Source organism: Dromaius novaehollandiae, chromosome 11, assembly GCF_036370855.1.
Source record: "Dromaius novaehollandiae isolate bDroNov1 chromosome 11, bDroNov1.hap1, whole genome shotgun sequence".
NCBI classification, from domain to species: domain Eukaryota; kingdom Metazoa; phylum Chordata; class Aves; order Casuariiformes; family Dromaiidae; genus Dromaius; species Dromaius novaehollandiae.
In genome coordinates, this window is record NC_088108.1 from 16,432,637 (window position 1) to 16,453,539 (window position 20,903).

A 20,903-nucleotide genomic window follows, 5' to 3' on the forward strand; every position below is an offset into this window, starting at 1 on the left:
TGCATCCATTCTCTGGCCAGACCCAAGCAGAACTTAGGGGGTTTCCTGCAGGGAAACCACTTTTTCCTGATATAGTTTTCCTGTATAGTTTGTTGACTAAGCAAGTCTGTTAATCTAAGCTCAGAAAACATACATTTTCATATAATACACATAATTATGTACAAGTCAATATCAGTATGATGTCCTACATTTATACTTGGGACCATACACAAGTTGCCAGAGTTTGAGCTGAACCTGGCAACAACTATTTTTCCTGAAAAATGAACACACCACAAGCACAAAATAGGCTTTAAATACTCAAACCCAGTCTAATTCAAACATCAAATAGAACAAATGGGCTTCCCAAATAGAGAAGCTTATTTCTGCTGGTAAGGGCAGAGTAAGAGGGGCTTGTCAGCCAGTCTCCCTTTGGCCCCCTCATCCTTTTAGATGGTGAACAGTAGGATTGCCACAAACCTCCAAGCTCCATACAGCTCCATTTATGGTGTTTCTTTTTCTTTCTGGCCCTGTGGAAGCCCCAGGCCCATGCTTCAGCTTGCCAATGCCTCTTTTGCCCATGGCTCCTCTCCCTGCAGATGGGACTCCAGGTCCCATAGGAGATGTCTTGGCAACCAGCCTTTGCCCCTCAGGGTGGTTACCACCACCTGCTCCTGGAGACCAGTGTTTGGGTATGGGTAAAGCAACAGATGTACACAGACCGAACAAAAACAGAAAGACCAAGCCGCAGTTTCTTGTGCTCCAAGCATGCATAAATAATTCCCACCAGTTTCCACTCCTTTGGCAAGCCACCCAGTCACAGAGCCTGACAGGGGTGCAAAAGGGTCACAAAAAATTTAAATGGAAATTCCTTTCTGAGCTATGGTACAATGTCAGAGAGCCTACAGTCCATGATCTTATTCCCATGAAAGCTACGCCATAAAAATGGTCTTCACATAGCAAGCGTAAAAAGCAAGCCATCCAAGAAACATCCTGAGAAAAACTGAGTATAAAGTGGTCATTTATTTTGAAAAAGAAAATACTGCCGTGTACTCCTAGAAGGAAAAAAAAGCAGGAACATCAAGCTTGCCCAAGAAAAGCAGAAAGCACTAAAAAGAACCATTTTGTTGATAACAGCCTTTGTTTTATTCATTAACATTCTTTTTTTTGTTCTTCTCCCAGCCTCTCTTCCATACACCTACCAACACCACATTTCTTATGTACGGCACTGTCAAACCAGCATGGTGGAATGGGTTTCGCCATGTGCTTTGCAAACCCTATACGTTCTTACAGATCCCCACTGGATTTACACAGCATGGTGTCTGTTTCTACACAGTCAATGGCCACATCAAGAACACCAGTAACATGAAGCATTCACATAGTATTATGAAACAATAAACAAACTCATACTGAGATTGGCAGGCTATCTTAAAATTATATTTTGGGTTTTTATAATTATATTAATATAATATATTTTATATTTGGGTTTTTTTTGCTTTACATCTATACCAGAAAAGCTACCTGTTAAAGAAATTGATGTATTCTTCCAAAAATCTTCCAAAATAGAAAGAAATTAATCACCTCTCAAAATTAATTTGCCTCTCAGTTGTTATAACAAGAATGAATGATATACTACTTGAGAAATGTTGCTGAATCATCCAATAAATTGTTTGCTCTACAGTAGGTCTGATCTGCAGATATGCTGACCTTCAGTGTGTTCCTGACAGGCTCAGTTATCAAATCAGAGTTTTCTGGCACAAATTCTACTCTTCCAAAACTGTTACTTGCTCATTTGTAAGAGGGGTTGCCAGTAACTGTGCCTGTTAACCTTTCTGGCATTTTTTTTTTCTTTATGTAACTCACAGAACAAAAGGTTCAACTGAATCTTAACGCATTTAGAGTGAGTAACCCATTCTCAACATCAACATATTAATAACATCATTTAAAATGAGAGCAAACTGTAACTACGTTCAGCATTCTGAAAGCTAATAACTCAGGAGAGTTGATCTCCTCCGTCTTCTACATAACTGACCAAAGAAGAAACTAAAAATAAAAGTGTTTAACATACAATATGCATTTTTTCCTCTGAAGAGGTTTTTTTAAACTGCATCTCATCACTGTCAGGAACATAATTTTAGAAAGGATGACCGTCACCCCAGGCCAGGGGTCCACAGAAATGATCACACAAGTGACCATATAAATACCGCACTACAGCTTAGTTGTGCAGTTACTGAGAAGGCTGGCTCTCACTGTGCTGAGAGCTGAAATACTCATTTAGTTCTGAAGTACATCAACAACTCTATTAAAATCAGCAAAATCACTCATGTTCTTGGCTTTAGATACATACTCCCCCTCTTCCACTGTAGTCCCTGGTTCCTTGTGGAGAGCTGTTGATTGTAAACAGCACCGGGGTGCATTATAGCCTGAAGGCTGAGCAATCTCAAATTCATTCGGTCCCACTTATTAGGTGAGCCAGGCATGGCTATTCCAGTATTATTTCTCTCAAGGGAAAGGATAAAGAGTTGAATATATAACAACATCCTACAGCTTGAAAGAACTTAGACATTTTAATTTTATCTGAAGTAGTGTTTCTGACGTATCTGTAATTACCGTAAGCTGGTCTTTAGTTTTAATTTCTGCTGGTGTGGGATTCAGACTCTAATGCAAGACAGCCATTGCTTCCAGGAAAGACTGAACCTGACATACAACATTTTAATTCTGTACATCTCCCAGAGGAAGAGTTCTTCCTACTCCAGTGAGGAAGCCATGATCTGTGGGGAAATTATTTCATACACGAGCTCTAAACAAGCCAAAAGGGATGAATAACAAAGTGCACCAGAGCGAAGATGCCAGCTAGGTTTGCTGCCTTTGCTACATCAGCGCAAGCAGCAGCACCACGACAAGGTGAACTTGGGGATTTGGCAGTCTGACTATGCAGAAAACCCAGGGAAATACTGAAATATACTGATGTTATGATCCTGCAATTATAAGATTAATATCTTAAGTAATCTCAGATTTTCTTCACTACAGGAAATATCTTATGAACATATTACATTAACAACTCAGATAATGGTATTAATTGAATGCTTACAATAGTTACCATATGTGAATAGGCATATTAACTGTACAAGTTTAAGATGCATGTTTTGCTAATCTACATACCTTGCAATATAATTTATACAAAGTCCTAGAAGCCTGACATTCTGCCCATCAAGCTTACCATTTATCATTACTTATTATAACTTGGGTGTGGGGTCTGTGTGTGTGTTTAAAATAACAGATGGGTATATTTCTCTTGGGATCAGAGAATCAAGAATCCTTAGTTTGCAAAGCAATTTCTCTCTCACTGTGATCAATATCTTTTATTACATATGTATTAAAGTCTAGTTAAAATAGAAAAGCAAAAGGCATATACAAACACAAAAATTTAAAGATTCAGTTAGGTGAAATGGTCAGTTGAGTTTTGTTGCATGCAAGAGCATCATCTTTATGCAAAGAATAAAGTTCTTATTATTAGAAGTGATAAATCTTGTTTTGATTCTTAACTGATGGTCATTAAGATATGCTATGAACTCTATATAACTCTTCTCCTGAAGAAGTTAGAGAAGAGATTGCATTATTCTTCACTTAGTAGGGAGAAACAGTTATCAGTTTCTGAAATTTACTCATACGATCATGCTTAAATAATTTTAATACAATATGGAATATTGCTGCTGACCGTCTCATGTATACAGCTTTTTGAACTTCAGTGTCGATACAGTGTTTGAATGGAAGTGACTCTTCTTTTCCGGTCCAGAACTACATACCATGATATGCTTCTCAACATTTTATTTTATCCATAAACAAATCTTTATGATGGGAACAGCAATCATTCTGTCTAGGACAAAATTAATTTTCCACAGCTTGAAATCACTTCAGAATTTCAGGTGATTTTTTAGATGAAATGCTAGTTTTTAAATAGAAGAAATTCATCTTCTTTATTTTCATTAGGTCCCAGATGTGATTTTTTTTCTAGCTAGATTATTTTTTCATTCAGGGCAAATTCTTTTCAATGTTAATAATGCTAACATATTAATAATAAATACTATGGGACATGAGTTATTTTCATGAAACAGCAGGATATGGTTCCCTTTTTCTGCTCTCTTGAACAGCTAAATTGATGAAACAGAAAACTACCCTAATGGGAAACATCGCTGCTTCAAGAGAACAGGTAATCCTTTTGTTCTGCCTCAAAAATAGTTGAAGGTAAGTATGCAGAGCCTTTTCAAAGAAGCTCTTCTGTTCTACAGATTTCTCCCTTAACCTGGGACAAACCCCAAGACACTTTTCAGGTGTAGCTGGTTCCATTTCAGCATTTCCTGAACATTTTCCTGGCTGTGGACCTAGTCCTACTGCCTTTAATACAATGCAATAGGAATTATTTTAGTAATATTGCATGATCAAGAATATAAATTGTTGGTGGAAACCAAAGACTATAGCAGCAAGAAGAACTCTCCTCTTTGTTGTTAAAAAACCCACATACCTAAATCCATCCATCTTACTGATGCATTGGGGGTTATGTCCTGTTGGACTATGGACTGCATTTGTTCTCTGCTTTGGCCATTGCACCTCTAGTAGGCTTTTAAATTCACCTAACAGTTCAGATACTATTTTAAGCAAACACTCTCCTCAAAGTAAATTATATCCTCTCAACTTAATAATTCCTGGTACACTTTAATATATTTTAAGTTTCTGTTTTGAAGAGGAATAATTTTATGCATTTTGTTCTAACTAAAATTCACTTTTCTAAATTTCCATAGTGGTCTGAGAAACAATCAATGTAACACTTCCTCAAGGAGAAAGAACCTTCCAATCTTGATGTTCTAGGGAAAACAGACTTGTACACTCACTAGTAGATATTTGATTTATTTTCTTTAGTAAAGACCACAAATATATTATTAAGCTACTCTGTAAAGGAAGTGCAATGACTTAATTTTGTTTAAATATATTGCTATGTTGACATGTAATTAACTGCTACTGAGTATTTCCATGAAATACTTCTGCAAGTTATGCTAACTTTAAAGATGCAATGTGGAAAGTTATTTACAATCGGGTTCATTTTTGTCTGTGCAGTCCCAGAGGGTTTGCCTATGAACAATGATACATCTATTTGAAAGACATTCAACAATGATAACCATAGATAAGGTCATTTTACTGACAAAAGACAGTGAATTTTGCTGACAATTATTTGCTTTTCAACACATGGTCCATTGCAATGATATCCTAGGCCTGTTATTGTTTTATTCAGGTAATTGTTAGCTCAAATGCAAATAATCTTTTGTAATAGGAAAACAACAGATTCTCAACAGATGTAAGGATAATCCTCTTCAAGAGAAAAATTTGTGATAAAACTGTAACAGCATACATAATATTTTTAGAAGCTACCTCAGCTGAGCACCCACACCCTTGCAGTCATACATATTTCTACAGCAAATGACAAATAGCCCATATTCTTTATTTAAGAGGTCATATTGATTTTTGAAACAGTTGTAGTTAAGTAGCTACATTAAGAATGCATGCATCTTAATTACAACTGACTCAAATGTGCAATACTTTTTAATGATGGTAAATAAATCAATCAGCATAAATTAGCAGTGACAGAGGCTCAGAACCTGAGATGTTGTACTTGATACTCTCAGTCTGTAAGTGGATAATAGGAAATTGTTAGAATGTAGTGTCTGTTAACTGGAAGTTACCTTCTATACTGCTATGATATCCCCATAAAATATAATCATACTTATTGCTAGGAGGAAATTGCCCCTCTTTTGTTAGGCTGGGCTTTCATGAGAGTTAACTCGATGTACTTTTTCCTCCTAATTCAATTCAAGTTAGAACTGATACTTGTCTCACTGTTTCATGATGTGACTAGGACAGAAAGAATGATTAGTTTTAAAAACAGATTAGGAAAGCATGACTGAAATAGCACCTACACTCATGTTAGCTATAGTAAAAAATATATGAATTGAAGAAGTTATCTGATCACATTTTGAGGCAGGAGAAAGGTATGGTTAGAATAGTTCTGAAATTAAAAAGAAAAGCTATGATGTTTTATCAAAGAAAATGTTTCCATTCCAACAGCAGTATTGTTTATGTTAAAACTACATGCCAATGAGTCTACTAAACCTTCATGAAAGTGATTCAAGTTTATATAATTAACATCCATACCCAATCATTTCTGTTGGTAGAACAGCTTGTTAGGCAGGTGCAGTGCCGTAACTCAAAAGGTTAGTGAGGGGAACAATTATTCAGCACTTTTTATATTGGACCTAATACTAGAAGCTTTTTCAACTTTGCTGTTACACTACTAAAATACAAACTAGATGAGATAAAACCTATTTGGAAAGGCTTTTTCCTACAGCAGCATTTTTGCTATCTAGACTGCATGGCAGTGATCCATGGCAGATACACAGACTCAGTGCCAGCTGCGCTTACACAACAGTGAACAACTTTCATAAACTTCAGATTATTTCCATGACCAGTTCTTAAGTTTTGCAGCATGACAAGACCTTAAACCAAATTTTCTGATACAAGCAATGTACACCCAGGACCCACACAGATCTGCGCCACTCTAACCTGCTAACAGCCTGCACCATTTAACCTATTCCTCAAGGCATCAGAATTATAGCATAGAAAGAAAGAGTGCAGATCCTTAAAACACTTGTTATTTTTGTCAGGTTCTACTCTAAGCCAGTCAGAATAAGCCAGTTCAAAAGCTTTGAATAAACAGGTATCAAGAGATAAAGATAACATTAAGAAAAGTTCAGATGAAATGAATCAATGCCAGTAATTTCCTATGTATTTCATGTCTGTAGCCTCTTTACTTTGGCATAGCAGGTTTTTATATCAGGAAAACTATAGACAACTACACACATTATGCTTCCTACACACAGTTTATTACTTCCTACTTGCATTTTTACCCACTCTGATAGTACCTGGTAGTGTTTGCTAGCAGCTATCTGCATCCACACACCTCTTCTGCTGGGGCATGGTGACAACCAGAGGACCACCGGGCAGAAGCACCATGGTGGGGTCTAGGTCTGGGTCTAGCCTAGGGAGGAGGACCAGGGCTGACCACAGCCCAAGGCAGCTGGGTTGTGGGTTGGGGCAGGTCAGTCACAAGCAGCAGCTAGGCAGCAGCCAGGCTAGAGCCTAACAGCAGGCCAGAGGGCCCCAGGCCGGGCTGAAATGGAGTTGGGGGCCAGGAGGCTCACAGGTGGGGCTGTTTGGGGCTGTTACAGCCCATTAGCACCTGCTGGGCCCTAATGCGTTCTACATTAATGGTGTGTTGACAGCTAACATGATCCTCACTTAGCCATATAAATATCTTGTCAAATTAGGTAAACAATCTAACTCACTCACGAGCAAGGCCTCGTTGTTAGGGCACGTCCCAGAGCTGTGCCATGCTGCCCCTGGTGCTGCCAGGACGTGCCCTTACCCCATGTGCCCTCTGCTCCCACCCAGGTCTCCCTGCTCAGGGGCAGCGGCTGCCTCCTGCTCCCAGCAGCTGGGCTGCCCAGCACGGAGGCTCAGGTGAACGCTGCCAGGTAGGAGGGAGGGTCCCTGGTGGCCCTTCCCCGGGAAGGTCCCAGGCAGCTGGGGCCCCACGGCGAGGAGGGCCCCTGGCCGGGGAGTGCAGGCTGGCAGGGACTCCCACGCACGGGGGCCCTCGGGGGTGTACGGCCCCGGTCGCTGTGCTGGCACTCCTGTGCCTGCAGGTCTCTCCTCGGAGCTGACGCTGGCGGACGCGCAGGGAGGCCCCGGACCGAGGTGAGGCCGTGCTGCCGGGTGCTGACTCCTGCTGGGGATGGTGTCAAGCTGGGCCCCAGGAGCCAGTGTCAAGCTGCCCGCTTGGGGAGAGGTGGGGCTTGCTATGGGGCAAGCCCTGCTGCGGGGTGCTGGGGTGCCCCATCCTTCTGCCCTGCTAACACATCCCTGCTGGGGTCCCACATCTCCCATACCTGATGTCCCCAGGGTCCCTGCTCTGCCCCTTCCCTCTCCCATGGGCCCTGCTGGGAGGCAGGGGGGTCAAAGAGGGGTTGTCTGTGGGGCTGGGCTGGCCCCTTGGCCTTGACCAGGGGAGGGCTGCCCTGCTCCCTGCCCCAGCCGGGCCCTGGGCACTGCGCTGTGGGGTGGCACGCTCACCCACGTGTGATGCTGGGCTGGCCCCGGAGATGGGGTCTCTCCAGCCAGCTTGTTCCCGACGCCCCAGCTGCTGCCCCGGGCTGGGGTGTCTCTGCACTGGAGGAGAGCTGGGTCCCCTGCCCCGGCCCCGTGCTCAGCTGTGGGGTGACCGCAGGGCCTGGGTGTGGGGGCAGTCTGTGGCTTGCCCCTGCTGGGGTGCCACGTGTCCCCCCGCTGTGTTGCAGGCGATGAGCAGCGGGTGTCGGGCTGCTGGGACCAGCTCCTGGCCGCCATGGCAGGTCCCTGGGCTGGCTGCTGTGCTACAAACCCAGGCGTGTGCCACGCAGCCCAGGCGCCTGGGACAGGCAGTGGTGGCCACGCGCAGAGCGACGAAGCCCCTGGGCCACCGGCTGGCTGGACTCCGCTGCCTCACCAGGCTCCAGCCTCCGGCAAGCTTTGCTGAGAGACCTGGCGGTGCCAAAATCAGGTCCCAGCAAGGCCTCCAGTGCAAGCGGCTCCTCCTGGGACGGCCAGCTCATCCAGCTCATCCTGCTGCTTGGCCAGGCGGGAGCCTCCGAGCCAGGCGGGCTCTTCCCTGTCCCTGCGGAGACGGCGGCAGGAGTATGGCCAGCCAAGCTCGCCTCGTGCCCGCTGGCACGCACCTCCGAGCCAGTGACGGCAGTGGCAACAGCCCTTGCCCGCCCCGACCTCGGCTTTGCAGCTAGACCGACAAGCTGGTGGGGCCAACTCGTGCGCGGCCACAGGGAGATGCCAGCCATGAGGCTGGCTCACCCGCCGCCCTGGGCTCGCGCACACCCGTCGGGGTGGCAGCCGGCCCGGCCTTGCTGATCCCCATCCTGCCTCGTGAGTGAAGTGATGTTGTAACTATTCTGCTGACTTCCAAGAAACCCGCGGGCCTCACTGGCGGGCGGGAGGCTCCCGTGGAGGTGCGGGGCTCGTGCGTGGTGTCCTTCACTTGGCGAGTGTTTTCCCTTTGGTCCAACGACCCCAAAACTAACTTTGACCCTTTTTTCTAGCGATGAAACATGACAATCTGAAAAAGCCTGTGCTTTAACCCCGGGGTTTGTGCTCTGCCCTTCCAGTGGCGGCCGCCTGCCGCCCCAGGCTGCTCCCCAGTGCCCCCTGGCAGGGGGGTCCGGCCCAGGGGAACTGCGCAGACACACCGGGCTGGGCTCCGCACAGCCACGGCGGACCGGGCCGGGCCGGAGGTAAGCGCCATTTTCCTTCTTTTTGTAAGGCCGCGTCCGAGGGGCAGCAGGGCCTGGGCAGTGCCGGCTCCGAGGCAGAGCTGGGTGTGGGGAGGGGAGAGGCGCCTCCCCCACCCCGCGGCCGCGTTTGGGGGAGCAGCTGGGGGAGCCGCGCAGGGGCTGCCACGGGCCGGGCCGGGCCTTGCCGGGGTCTCCAGGCTTCGCGAGCAGACGTGCTCAGTGGCGGTTTTGGCTGCGGGCTGAGCTGGGTCACGTCGCCCCTTGCGGGAAGGGGACGCTGGCGCGGTTTGGGGACCCCCTGCACCCCCTGGGTGCCATTTGGAGCCGGGGCGCGGCCGCGGGCCGGGGCGGTGCAGGGCGGGTGCAGAGCCTCCGCGGGCCGGCGCGGACCCCCCTGGGGCCGAGGCGCTCATGCCCCGGGGGGTGCCGGAGGGCGGCACCGCGCCAGCGGCTTGTCCATGGGGGCCCCAGTGACGAGCACGGACGCTTGAAGACGCGAAGCACCAGGTAGCAAAATCCCAGCCAGCGAGCTGAGATCTTTTGACAAATTGTGTGTGTATGTAAATAGACACGTATATGTGTGTCTATTTATAGACATATATATACATATATACACACACACATATATATGTTGTCGCACCAGGGAACAGGACCAAACCTCCCTGATGCACCATGCTGCTCCTCACTCCCCGGTGCTGGGAGCACCGTCCGCTGGGAGCAGGGGTCCTCAGGGAGGGCATCGTCTGCTGGGAGGGCATCGTCCTCTGGGAGCTGGGGGGGTCTGTGGCAGTTGGAGCCGCTGGTGGCTGCAGCGGGGGCTCTGACGCGAAGGGCTCAGGGCCCACTGGGCCGGGCAGCACTGGGGGGGGATGTGGGGCTGCTCTTAGGCCGAGTCGTTGTCCGTGACCACTCGCCTGCCCTTCCCCTCCCACAGCAGGGGAGCTGTGAAGGAGCCTGCAGCACCTGTGGGTGCGAGTGGGGAAGTGCCAGGCCTAGGGCCCAGTGTGTGCGGTGTGGGGCACGGTGGCTGGTCCCCTCTGAGCCGGGCAGGAGAGGCCATGAGGGGTCCCAGCAGCTTCAGGCCCCCCCCCCCCCCGGATGCTTGTGGCCTGTCGCAGCCCCCGTGTGAGCGTTGGCTCCCTCCCAGCTCCCGTCCCGCGCGTCACTGGGTTTGGTGGCCAGGTGGGTGCCAGGCGGCACAAGGGGACACTGCCCAGAGGTGTATCATGGTGCCAGCGCTGCTGTGCGCCCCGGCCATCTCCGGAGCGTGGCTCCTCAGGGATAGGTGAGGGAAACCATGCTCTGGGCCCATCCCTGGGGAGCCAGCACAGCCTGGGCGTGTGTCACAGCCCTGTGGCCCCGGGGCTGCGTTAGGAGCCCGGGGAATCCCCTTCACCTCTCAGTCCCCAGGGCTTGGGGTGGGGGGGGGGGGGGGAGGGGAGTGCAGGGCTGTCTTTGAGCTGGTGACGGTGCTCGTGCCCATGGCGGGACAGGGCTCTCGGCACCCGTGGTGCGGCAGGCGCTGGCGGGGCTTGGTGGGTAGCCGGGTGGGCAGAGCGGCGTGCGGTTGGTGCCTGTGCATACCCGTGTCTGACTTTCTGTAATGCAGGCTGTGGCGATGGGAGCGGCGGTGGATGCATCTGTGGGACGGAGATGGGAGAAAACTCCTGGGTCGGGGAGCACCCTGACTTCAACTTTAGTGGACTGCAGAGGAGGAACATTCTGGGCCCCAAAGTCCTCTGCCGTCAGTGACGGTGACCAGCAGCTGGAGCGTGCGGTTAAGGTAGGAGTTTGGTCCCTGCTGGTGTGAGATTCCCCTCTGCCAACGTCAGTCCTGCCTTGCTGGAGAAATGCCAGCCTCCCTCCCAGCCGGGTTGTCCGTGCCTGCACCCTTCCCTTTCTGAGGGCTGCTGCCTTGAAACGCTAGCCATGACTTGAGAGTTTAGGGAGAGGCAAATGTTTCCTTTGCAACGGGCCTTTTACGTTTTTTTCTGTTGCATGCCATCGTCTCTGCCAGGCTGGGCAGAATATCGATCCGTCTGGGGCTGCAATTCCCTGCCAAACCAGCAGTGTTAGAAGAGGAAATGCTGGCTCAGGCTCCTCAGCCAAGGGAGGGAGGCCTGGCTGGGCACGGGGCGGGGGGGAAGATGGTCCGTGCTTCCAGCAGAGGAGAGGTTTGGCACCAGCCCTCTGTGTGGCCACGTGAAGTACCTCCAAGCCACGAGCCGGGCGCTCGGGGGAGCTCCCTGGTTACCCCCAGCTCTGCCGTGGCCGGTGCTGCATGCTGGGGCACGGGGACCTCAGGAGCCAGGACCCAGTGGCCAAGGTGGTTGCAGAGCGGGGGAGGCATTTTTGGGGCTGTGCGATGGGCGCAGGGTGCTGCGCTGTGGCAGCTGGCTGTGCCATCCCCATGGGAAGGGTCGCCAGCCTCAAAGACGTGGGAGCAGAGTTAAAGGTGAGCTGCGGAGTGGCCAGCCCTCGGGGAAACTGAGGTCTGCGCCTGCCCGTTCCCCAAGCTTCCCCAGGACTGGAGCCGGGGTTTGGGTTGTGGGTGCTGGAGCTGGGCAGAGGGCACAGACGCGGTGTGCAGAGCTGCACGCCTGCCCCTGCTTGGGGGAAAAACTGGGCTGTTTGAGCTGGATTGTTAACACAGGGGAAGCACCTGTAGTTTCTTGTCCTGCTGTTTCCTCTGTCAAAATAAACATTTTCTTTTCCTAGGTGCTTGTTGCTGAGAATTAACTGCTCTTTCACCTCTTGCCCCCTTCCCCACCAGCCAACTGGCAGCACGGTTTCAGACTGCAGCGCAAGCAGCAACAAGTAAGTGAACTTATTTTCCAGAGAGCCCATTGAAGGAGCAGGGACTTAATTTCGCCTTCATTTACTCCTTGGGGTGCTGACGCAGAGGGAAGGGGTCCTACATTTGCTGGGCAGCTGTGTGCGGCGAGAGCGGGAATTCGGCACGGTGGTGCAGTGCTGGTGTGCTGTTGTTCTTGGAAATAAAAGTTGGAATAATCCGCAACTGAGACAAGGTGATGGTTGGTTTATTCAATACATGGTTTATTTAGCCTCCTGCTAACAGCTTGCAGAAATAGGCTCCCCCTGCCCCAACCTCCACCACATCCCTGGCTGCTCCCGCATCTGGAAGAGCTCATCGCAGCTGCACCACTAGGGCTCAAAGGGGCCGGCCTTTCTCTTGTTTTGTCCCCACACAATTCACTTAGGCTATTTTCCCATAAGGGGTGGGGACCAGGGAGCAAATCACATTGGATTTTGCCCTAGAAACTCCCCCAATTAGCTCCTCCATCCCCCACCCCCTTCCCTTAAGAAAATAGCCTGAAGTGTGTGGGGACAAAAACACCAAACAGCTTTGCCCCTACCAACCCTGCGTTGCCCCTGCCCCCTCCTTTAAAAAGGAAGCTAAGTGAAGTGAGCAAGGGCAAAAAAAGCCCAATCTTGGTTTTCTTTGTCCCCTGCATCTCCCTTTGCCCCGTGGCTCTGATGAAGGCTGCTCTTCCTCGGGCTGTTTTGTGTTCTTAAAAAAATCACGCAGGTGCAGGCTGCTGGAGCTTGCTTTATTCATAAAGAGACTCTGTTTCCCAAACATAGATCCTCCTGCCCTCTTTGTCTGGCTGCAGGCTGAGGGCTCCGGGGTGATGGACGGTGGGGCTAGTGCAGGTCCAGGCTGTCTCGCTGACCTCCTGCTAGCGCTGCCGCAGCACGGGACATGCTGCCAAGGAAATAAAACACAGCGTTGCTCTGCCCCTCCTGCAGCTCTTCCTCGGGGAGCCAGCCCTGGCAGCAGGCTCCTGGCAGGGGTCCCGGGGCCCGTGGGGCAGGACCAGGGTGGCAGCAGGGAGATGGGATTTGGGGGCCGCCTGCAACCCCTGGCAGCGCTGGCGCCTGAGCTGAGCCCGGAGCGCTGCCTCTTTGTCATACAGAAATGGATATCTGTTAATAAATACAATTGTGAGCTTTACCATAAGTGAATTCTGATTTCAACATTTTCATACTGCATGCTATTTTTCATTAATAGCTTTATGTATGGGGGAAAAAAAATGTATGGGCAAAATTGTTTTTCTCTCATCACAGAATTTCTTAGCTGGATCGCAGAAGTCAACTGCCAACTGGCAAAATGGAAAATGTACGGCAAGTCAGCCTTAATTATCAATAACTATGATCTTGGAGCCTCTCAAACTTCCTTCAAGTAGCAGGATCAAAGCAAGAAACAGGTATACAAATTAGAAAACTGCTACAAATCTGCTTCCATTTCTTACCCTTTGAAATGCCCTTTCCAATGATAAATTTGTCCTGAGGTAGATTTAAACACATAATTCTTTTGAAGTGGCTGCATTCTCATAGCATTTAATGATAATTCTGATTCAAGAAAATAGTCTAGTAAGTGATAATGGGTTTGGGATTGTGTAGAAATAACAGGAACAAATAAAATCAGACATCCACATTAAGAGTACGGTAAAGGAAACAAGCAATTATGCATGAACTTCCAATGCTTGGAGTCAATTACTGTACACCTCACAATAGTATTAAGGACTAATCAATATAAGAGTGGTATTATATAACTTACTTAATATATTAGCAGTTGGGTGATTCCTGCAATTATTTTCTAGCTGAGACAAAAATCTCAGTGAGGGTTTTGTGAGAACAAATGATCATCCTTAATTTCAGAAGAAATGCAAAACAAAGTTTTATGCTTCAGAACTGTAATGTACATAATTTCCTTATGTGAGTATTATTATGAAATGGGTTAATTGGCCATGTAGAGTGAAAGGGATAATATATTTTTAAGCTTTGGAATATATGAAGACAGTATTTCCCAAACTTTTTAATTGAAGGGCCACTTAAACTAAAAACAAAAAGTAGTAAAAGCAGTAGAAGAAAGTATCAACTACACAAGAAAGCCATTGTTGCAAATGAATAAGTAAATTAATAGATAAACTGTACCTTTTTCATCTCCTTTGTTCATTTTCTTGTTTGTCTGCATATCAATGTGCTCATGTCGTTCCCAAACACGATGGGAGTCGATTACCGTTCCATTTCCTGAAGTCCTACAGGTCATGAAATGGATGAAATTGCAAAGCATGAAAAAATAACCCTCAGATTTTACAAGAAAAGTTAGTTTAAATTCTCAAGCTTAAAACTCAGAAATACAAGTACTAGGTAAAGTGACAAAAATTCAGATAATTATGCTGTCTATAAACACATGCATTACGCTCTAGCCTCTCGGTGGAGTGAGCAAAAGCTAGTACAAGTGACGTAAGACTGAACCTAAAGCAAAACAAATAATGAGATGAACAGATTCCCCTGAATAATTCAAGTCACCTTAAACAAGGCAGAAGGAGAAAAGGCAAGAAATGTGAGTGAGGGTGGGGGAAAAAGATCAATTACTGAAGTAAGCTAGCCTCAAAGAAAGAACTGGAAAAACTTGGGGAGAACCACGGGGCGAGGGCACTGCTGCCTGGCGACCGCCCAGCCCTTGCAAAGGAGGCAGTGCACTGCTGCTTCACTTTGAACAACTTCATGTCTTCCAGTAAGGGTCTTTTACCTGTATTGACACTTTCCATTTGGTTAAAATCCCCCAAATGAACACCGAGAGGAGGGCTCATGGCACACATGGAAGGTTTTGGCCTTTGCAAGACTCACGTGTCTGCAGCACATCGCCTGGTTATCTGCAGCTGCACGTTGGGCAGCGCTGCCCGCTGCCATGAAGGGCTTCTTGCGGCAGGAGGACAGACAGGCACTGCTCTTTCATCCGTCACCATCAGATACTTTGAAAATTTCATGTCACTTCCAATTCGCGAGGTTTGTTTAAGGATGAACAGCGAGGAACTAGAGAAAGTGTATGTGCTATTTAAAGCCCTGCCATTGACAATTGTTCCTCTGCCACAGAAGAGCCTACTTTAATACTTCTAGAGTGTAACCAAAATAAGCAGGATTTGTTTCCTGTCTTTTTTTAATCTGAGATGAATTGGATGAGAAGTAGAAAGCAATTCTGATTAGAATCCAAATATATTAATTTCATAGCAGAGAAGATATAATTTCTTCTACTGCTCCCTTCCAGAAACTTCATACAGATTATGAAAAAGTTTCAATTCATTCGTACTCCTTATTTATCATCAACCAATTTTTGCCCAGATTAAAGGCTTTCTTTAATTTTAAAGGTCTTTTCCTGCACCATCTAACATGAACACTATTAATAATTAACTACTTTTAAGGAGCACTGGAAGAAACAGAATTTGTCTGATAGATCGCATAGCAAGAACGGACAATGTAAAAGCTTGTCTACTGTTTTAAGATAACATAACGTTCTCCATCTTTGACTGTCCCTACAAAATTAAACCCAGGCAAGCAGGTTATTTAAGGTTTCCATCTTCCTGGTTCTTTCATTGGTACCAAGAATAATCCTGTCAGAGATAAATGTGATACTGGACTGTGACTTACCCAAAAGTAAAGCATGCAGGAATAATAGCCTCAGAAAAGAGATAATATGGAAGCCAGAGTACTATATGTTAAAATTTTGAGTTTTATCTTGTTGTTTACCTTTATGCAACATTCCGCAGATGCCATTAAAAAAAATCATTCAAGCCTGGAAAACATGCAAAACCTTTATATAAAAATATACATATAGGCAATTAACAGTATTTGTGAACTGAAAATTATTTTAAAATATCTAGGCTAGACTTCCATCCAGTAGAAGGGTTAAGAAATTACTTTATTCCTAAGAAAATTCATAGAATGCTCACTGCATATTTCAATAATATTATTACTTCATATACATTAAATGAGAAACTAGTGTTCCCTTAAAATTTTTTTCTTATTGATTTCAGAGAAATGAAAGAAGAAGTCATTTTTAAGTGTCTGATACTTGAATAACTTCTGAGAATATTGGTGGGGAATGAATATGTCCATGCATAATGATATAAGTCTGCCTTAGCTACAAAATAGATTCTCTTATTTCTTTTTAAAAATTACTGGAGTCCTGAACACATTATATTGCATTATAAATATGCATATATACTCACATTTTCTTGCAGTTTAATATGTCTAACCAGTATCTCTTATTTTCTATAATTAATTTTATATATAACTATATTTTAGATATATAGCTTATTGTGAAACTGTATACTGGATAAAACTTGAATCCAAGTGGATCAGAGAACAGAATAAAATACTTAGGCCTAAAATAGTTTGAGTGATTATCTAAATCTCTCTCAAGTTATTGGTCCCAGCAAGTCTTGCAGCTGACCACCTTGTTAAGTCTGGCAAAGGCAGAAAAAAATAGATTAACTTGGGTGGATTCAAGCCTTTCAGGATGAACACTAAACTCTAACACCATCTGGAAACCATTTTGTGGGGAGAAAGGAATATTCTTCTCAAATGCTCCCGTTTACAGAGTTGATCAACATGTTATTGCCACCTTCGTCAGCACCTGGGCTGGGGAAGCAAGCTGCCCTGATACTCATTTAGTAAGACATGATGTTGACACCAACCTCAGCAAACTGTAGTTTCCAGTATTTGGCATCTCTCAAGGACACACTGTTTTCTTAAACTGCCCATACATTTTATTTACTTACTATTCTGCTGTCCACAACCAAAACAGCAAGAATAAATGCCTTGTAACACAGGCGTCGTGTACGTCGTGTTACTGCACGCAACCGTACTGCGTTGGGGTGGGGGGCAACTGCGCCCTGTAGATGGCAGTGCGAGCACGCCGAAGAAACCCGGCTGCCGCGTCAAGTACAACCGCTTACAAACATTTATGATTGACAATAAATTAATAAAAACAATTATTACAGAAGGAAATTTAAAAAAGGCACATACCAGCAGCACTTTTCAGATATGTTTCAGGCAATTTAATCATCTCGGGGCTGTTTTTAGGGTGCCAGTAACATACTATTGCCCAGTCTATTCGCCGGTCTACACCTCCTCCAACACATTTACCTACAAATTATTAGAAAAGACAGAGACACTTTTCTGAGTCAATCTAGAGTGATTTTTAAGTGTACTGTCCTTTAAGGATGAACTCCTGTTAGAATATATCTTGACATTTCAGTGCCTTAGTTAAAAGATTATGTATTTGAGCAGCTGAAGAGAAAAAATAGCACAATTTGACGGATTTACCTTTTAGTCAGCTGAATATCATATTTTAATAGAAAAATCTCTTTAGTGTTGCTTGCATTCAATATATTCTGCATATTTGAAAGACTCCCCTGTGGAAAAACAAGTGAGAGTGAATGTATCTGGTACAAGAAGCCATGCTGGATAAGGTTACATTTTTGAGGAGTTATATCATTTGCATAAAATTTTAAGCATCTCCAAACATATATTTTTTGGAGTCATGCGGTAATCCTTAATACCATTTAAAGTGAATTAATGAAGATTACAGTATGAGAAAGTATCTGACACTCGGGGATATGGTGCAAGTAAGGTTTAGGGGGTATTTTTACACATATTTCATAAGCCCCCTAAGTAAATCTTGAACTTCAAGCATTGTTTTTGGACATGAAAGAGTCTGAAAATCCTATTAAGTTCTTTGTGGAAGTGGTCTAGAAGGACTGCTGCTACAGTATAATGTATTTTGCATTATCACTTATTACAGCAAAATCCTAACTTGTGAAGCCAAGGGAGTTCCTGAAAACACTCTTGCAAAATTATTCTTTCTTTGCAATATTTTCAGTTGTATGTATTACCTTATTGTGAAAATATAATGGAGTGCATGACATCTGTCTATCTCCTTTTCTTAAAATAGCACACTTCTGCACAGATCTGACAGTGTCACATTTACTTTTCTCGTGGTTGTTCTACAATCATTCTGAACCACACGGATTTTTTTCCTCCTCTTTTTTTTTTTTTTTTTTTTTTTTTTTTTTTTTAAAAACTTCTCCACTTTAGACCAAATTTGGCCTTTGGGAAAATCAAAGTTTTTATTCGCAATTTCTGAAAAAGACTTTACTATTAGAAATGACAGATTTAGAGCCAGTTTCCACAGCTCTCCTAACCAGCCTGTGATTTCTTTCCAGAATGCCTGTTCAACAAAGTCAGTCTGAAGTCCGTGCGTATCTAGCAATGCACCGAAGACAGCATGTTTATGATTTGCAGGTTTCAGTCCTACTAGCAATGGGAGACTTTGAGGCAGATCTGTTTATAAATTGTCCCCCAAGGGAAACTCAACCACATTTAATGCAAATTAGAGTAACAACAAAGGTCACCTTAGAAAATAAACTAGGACGGTAACTTTTTAAAACACAGAAAAATCGATGAGGCCGGGAAAGCACACCACGCTCTCGCTGGGCTCACCCGCCTGCCCACACCTGCCGTCGCTTCCTTTTTCTCTCCCTGGAGCTTGTTCCAGGGCTCCCCCGGGAGAGGAGCAACCTCTCCTCCCTCCGGAGGTTTCCACCCGACCAGCCTTGGAAGAACATAGCAATTGCGAGCAAAGCAGGAAGAAAACACCCTGCCCCAGACATGTTACCACCGCATTTAAACATTGCACTACATTTCCTCCTGCAGCTAAAGGAATTATACATCTATCCTATTAGGACCAGATGTCCTTTCTGACCATTCCTGACTGTTGCAGGGATCTAAAACTCAGATGGAAACTGCCTGCCCAGAACGACCTAACACTCCTTTCATAGAGGTCTCTTGCCCCCATTACTGTATTTTTAAAAGAAGTGGGTCTCACCTTTCCTGCGCATGGACATTTCGCTACGGCAGCAGCACCTCTCCTGCACCCAGGCGTCCTCCAGAGAGGGAAAGGCAGAATGAATGCGGCAAATATACTGAAAGAAGCGTTAAAAAGCCAGCAGGAATTTCACAAATAGCATAATCAACTGTATCATCATCGCTTGGACAATCTCTCTTCCGTCCCCATTGAAACATCTCACAGAGAAGAAGCTTCATGGTTCCTGTCAACCAATAATGACAGGAAGCATCAGAGACCTGAGAGGTTCAGGAGGTGGAGCAGAAGCCTTGGTTTCCACGAAGCTCCAGGTATAGCCTAACAGAAACTCAGACATCATCGCTGAATCCCAAATTGGGAATTAATTTCGAAATGTCCCAAGCACATTGCATGAATAGTGTCAGAAAGCACTGGAGGCAGCCAGGGGCTCACCGCGCCAGCGCCCCAGGGGCTTTCCCACGGCAAGGCAAGGTCGAGTGCTCAGACAACAGGGGCACTTCACCGTGCAAGCTGGAAAACAGAGACATGGCGTCATCTTTCCTGGGTGCCACTTGTGCGTTTAAATGAATTAGATTACTTCAGTCTGGACAAAAGGAGAAAAGACATAAAAGAGCCACTGGAAAAATGAGCAATGTTTAGAAAGATTAACTGTACCTGTCTGCTGAAGAATGATACAAACAAGCTCTGTTTATGCTACTTCCTCTCTGAAACATTAGCAACAAATGAAATCTGTCATATGATTTCATCTTAATCTTACGCTTTTGTTTTTTCCCCCCTAGACAAGCAATTAAGTTTTACATTTCAGTGCCAGCAATAACCTATTTCAAATTTGTAAATTGTAGAAAAACATCTAGAAATTTAAATGTTAAAAGCAGATTAGAACAGAAAAGATTTAATATTGCATCTAAAGAGTAAAACACAGCTGGAGAGTAAGATTTTTAAAAAACTCCCTACAAATTCATGTAGTATAAGCAAAGTGTAAGATTATGGCATAACAGTGCAGTTGGTTCCAGCTCTGAATTTAGCTAATACATCCTTGGTGGGTTCTGGCGGCTTGAAGTGCTTGAACAGTGCAGAAGACATCTCCTAAGTATAAGCAATCATGAGAATAGCCTGGAGAGGCTCTGGAGACCATACATGTGTTGCAGAATACAAGAATTCCATCACTACTGACTTGGAATAACCAAGTTTAAATACCACTAGATTTTTTTTTTTCTAATCTATTAACATCTGCCACTTGTAATGCTCGCCCTGGAATGCAAGCATTTCCCAGAATTAACTGATTTCTAAATATCTTGAAAAACTATTTTATTTACTTAGATGAAAGAAGTTAGGGTAAGGGTCTTAGATAAAGCACTGTTCTTCATCACAGTCAAACTTCATGGTTGCAAATCATGTCATAACCCATCTTTCTTAAAATTCCTTTCAGATTACTGAAATAAGCCCTGAAAAGAAAGCATTCAGATCAACAGAACATCATCTGCACTTAGCTACACAATGTACGGAAGTGCCCGTTCATGCCTTTTTCTCGCAAAATACTCTGAAGCATTACTTATCTTTAAAAAAAGCCTGCAACCCTAGACATCTACACTGGTGAAATCCAAACCACAATCCCCATGACTTAAATACTCTCTGATGAATTACTGCAGAAAAATTTAATTAATGGAACATCTGCCTGCTAAGAAGATGGAGTGCAAATAACTGCTACACTGCAGTTACTGGGCCAGGTTGTCCCATTATTTTTGGCAACGAAAACCAGAAGGTAGCTAGGTCAATCCAGCCAATAATTTCTATGTTATGGTGTAGCTGTCACCCGGCAAACCTCACTCGAGTAATAAACTCTT

The 20,903-nt window shown here is 45.3% G+C and overlaps 1 protein-coding gene across 2 annotated transcripts; it reads right to left on the bottom strand.

Annotated features, from left to right (window-relative positions):
• Positions 1-12,426: 12,426 nt before the first annotated feature.
• LOC135329514 (uncharacterized) lies at positions 12,427-20,167 on the bottom strand. Of its 2 annotated transcripts, XM_064517933.1 has the most exons (7): positions 19,063-20,167; positions 17,502-17,590; positions 17,202-17,321; positions 15,921-15,966; positions 15,024-15,209; positions 14,325-14,428; positions 12,427-13,313 (listed from the first exon to the last, which is right to left on the bottom strand). In XM_064517933.1, exons 5-7 carry the CDS (start codon positions 15,161-15,163, stop codon positions 12,739-12,741), a joined length of 819 nt encoding a protein of 272 aa, XP_064374003.1. In that variant the 5' UTR covers positions 15,164-15,209; positions 15,921-15,966; positions 17,202-17,321; positions 17,502-17,590; positions 19,063-20,167; the 3' UTR covers positions 12,427-12,738. The 2 variants fall into 2 exon arrangements, with proteins under 2 accessions (XP_064374003.1, XP_064374004.1); XM_064517934.1 differs by lacking the exons at positions 15,921-15,966; positions 17,202-17,321; positions 17,502-17,590; positions 19,063-20,167 and having other exon boundaries at positions 15,024-15,699.
• Between the last annotated feature and the right edge of the window lie 736 nt (positions 20,168-20,903).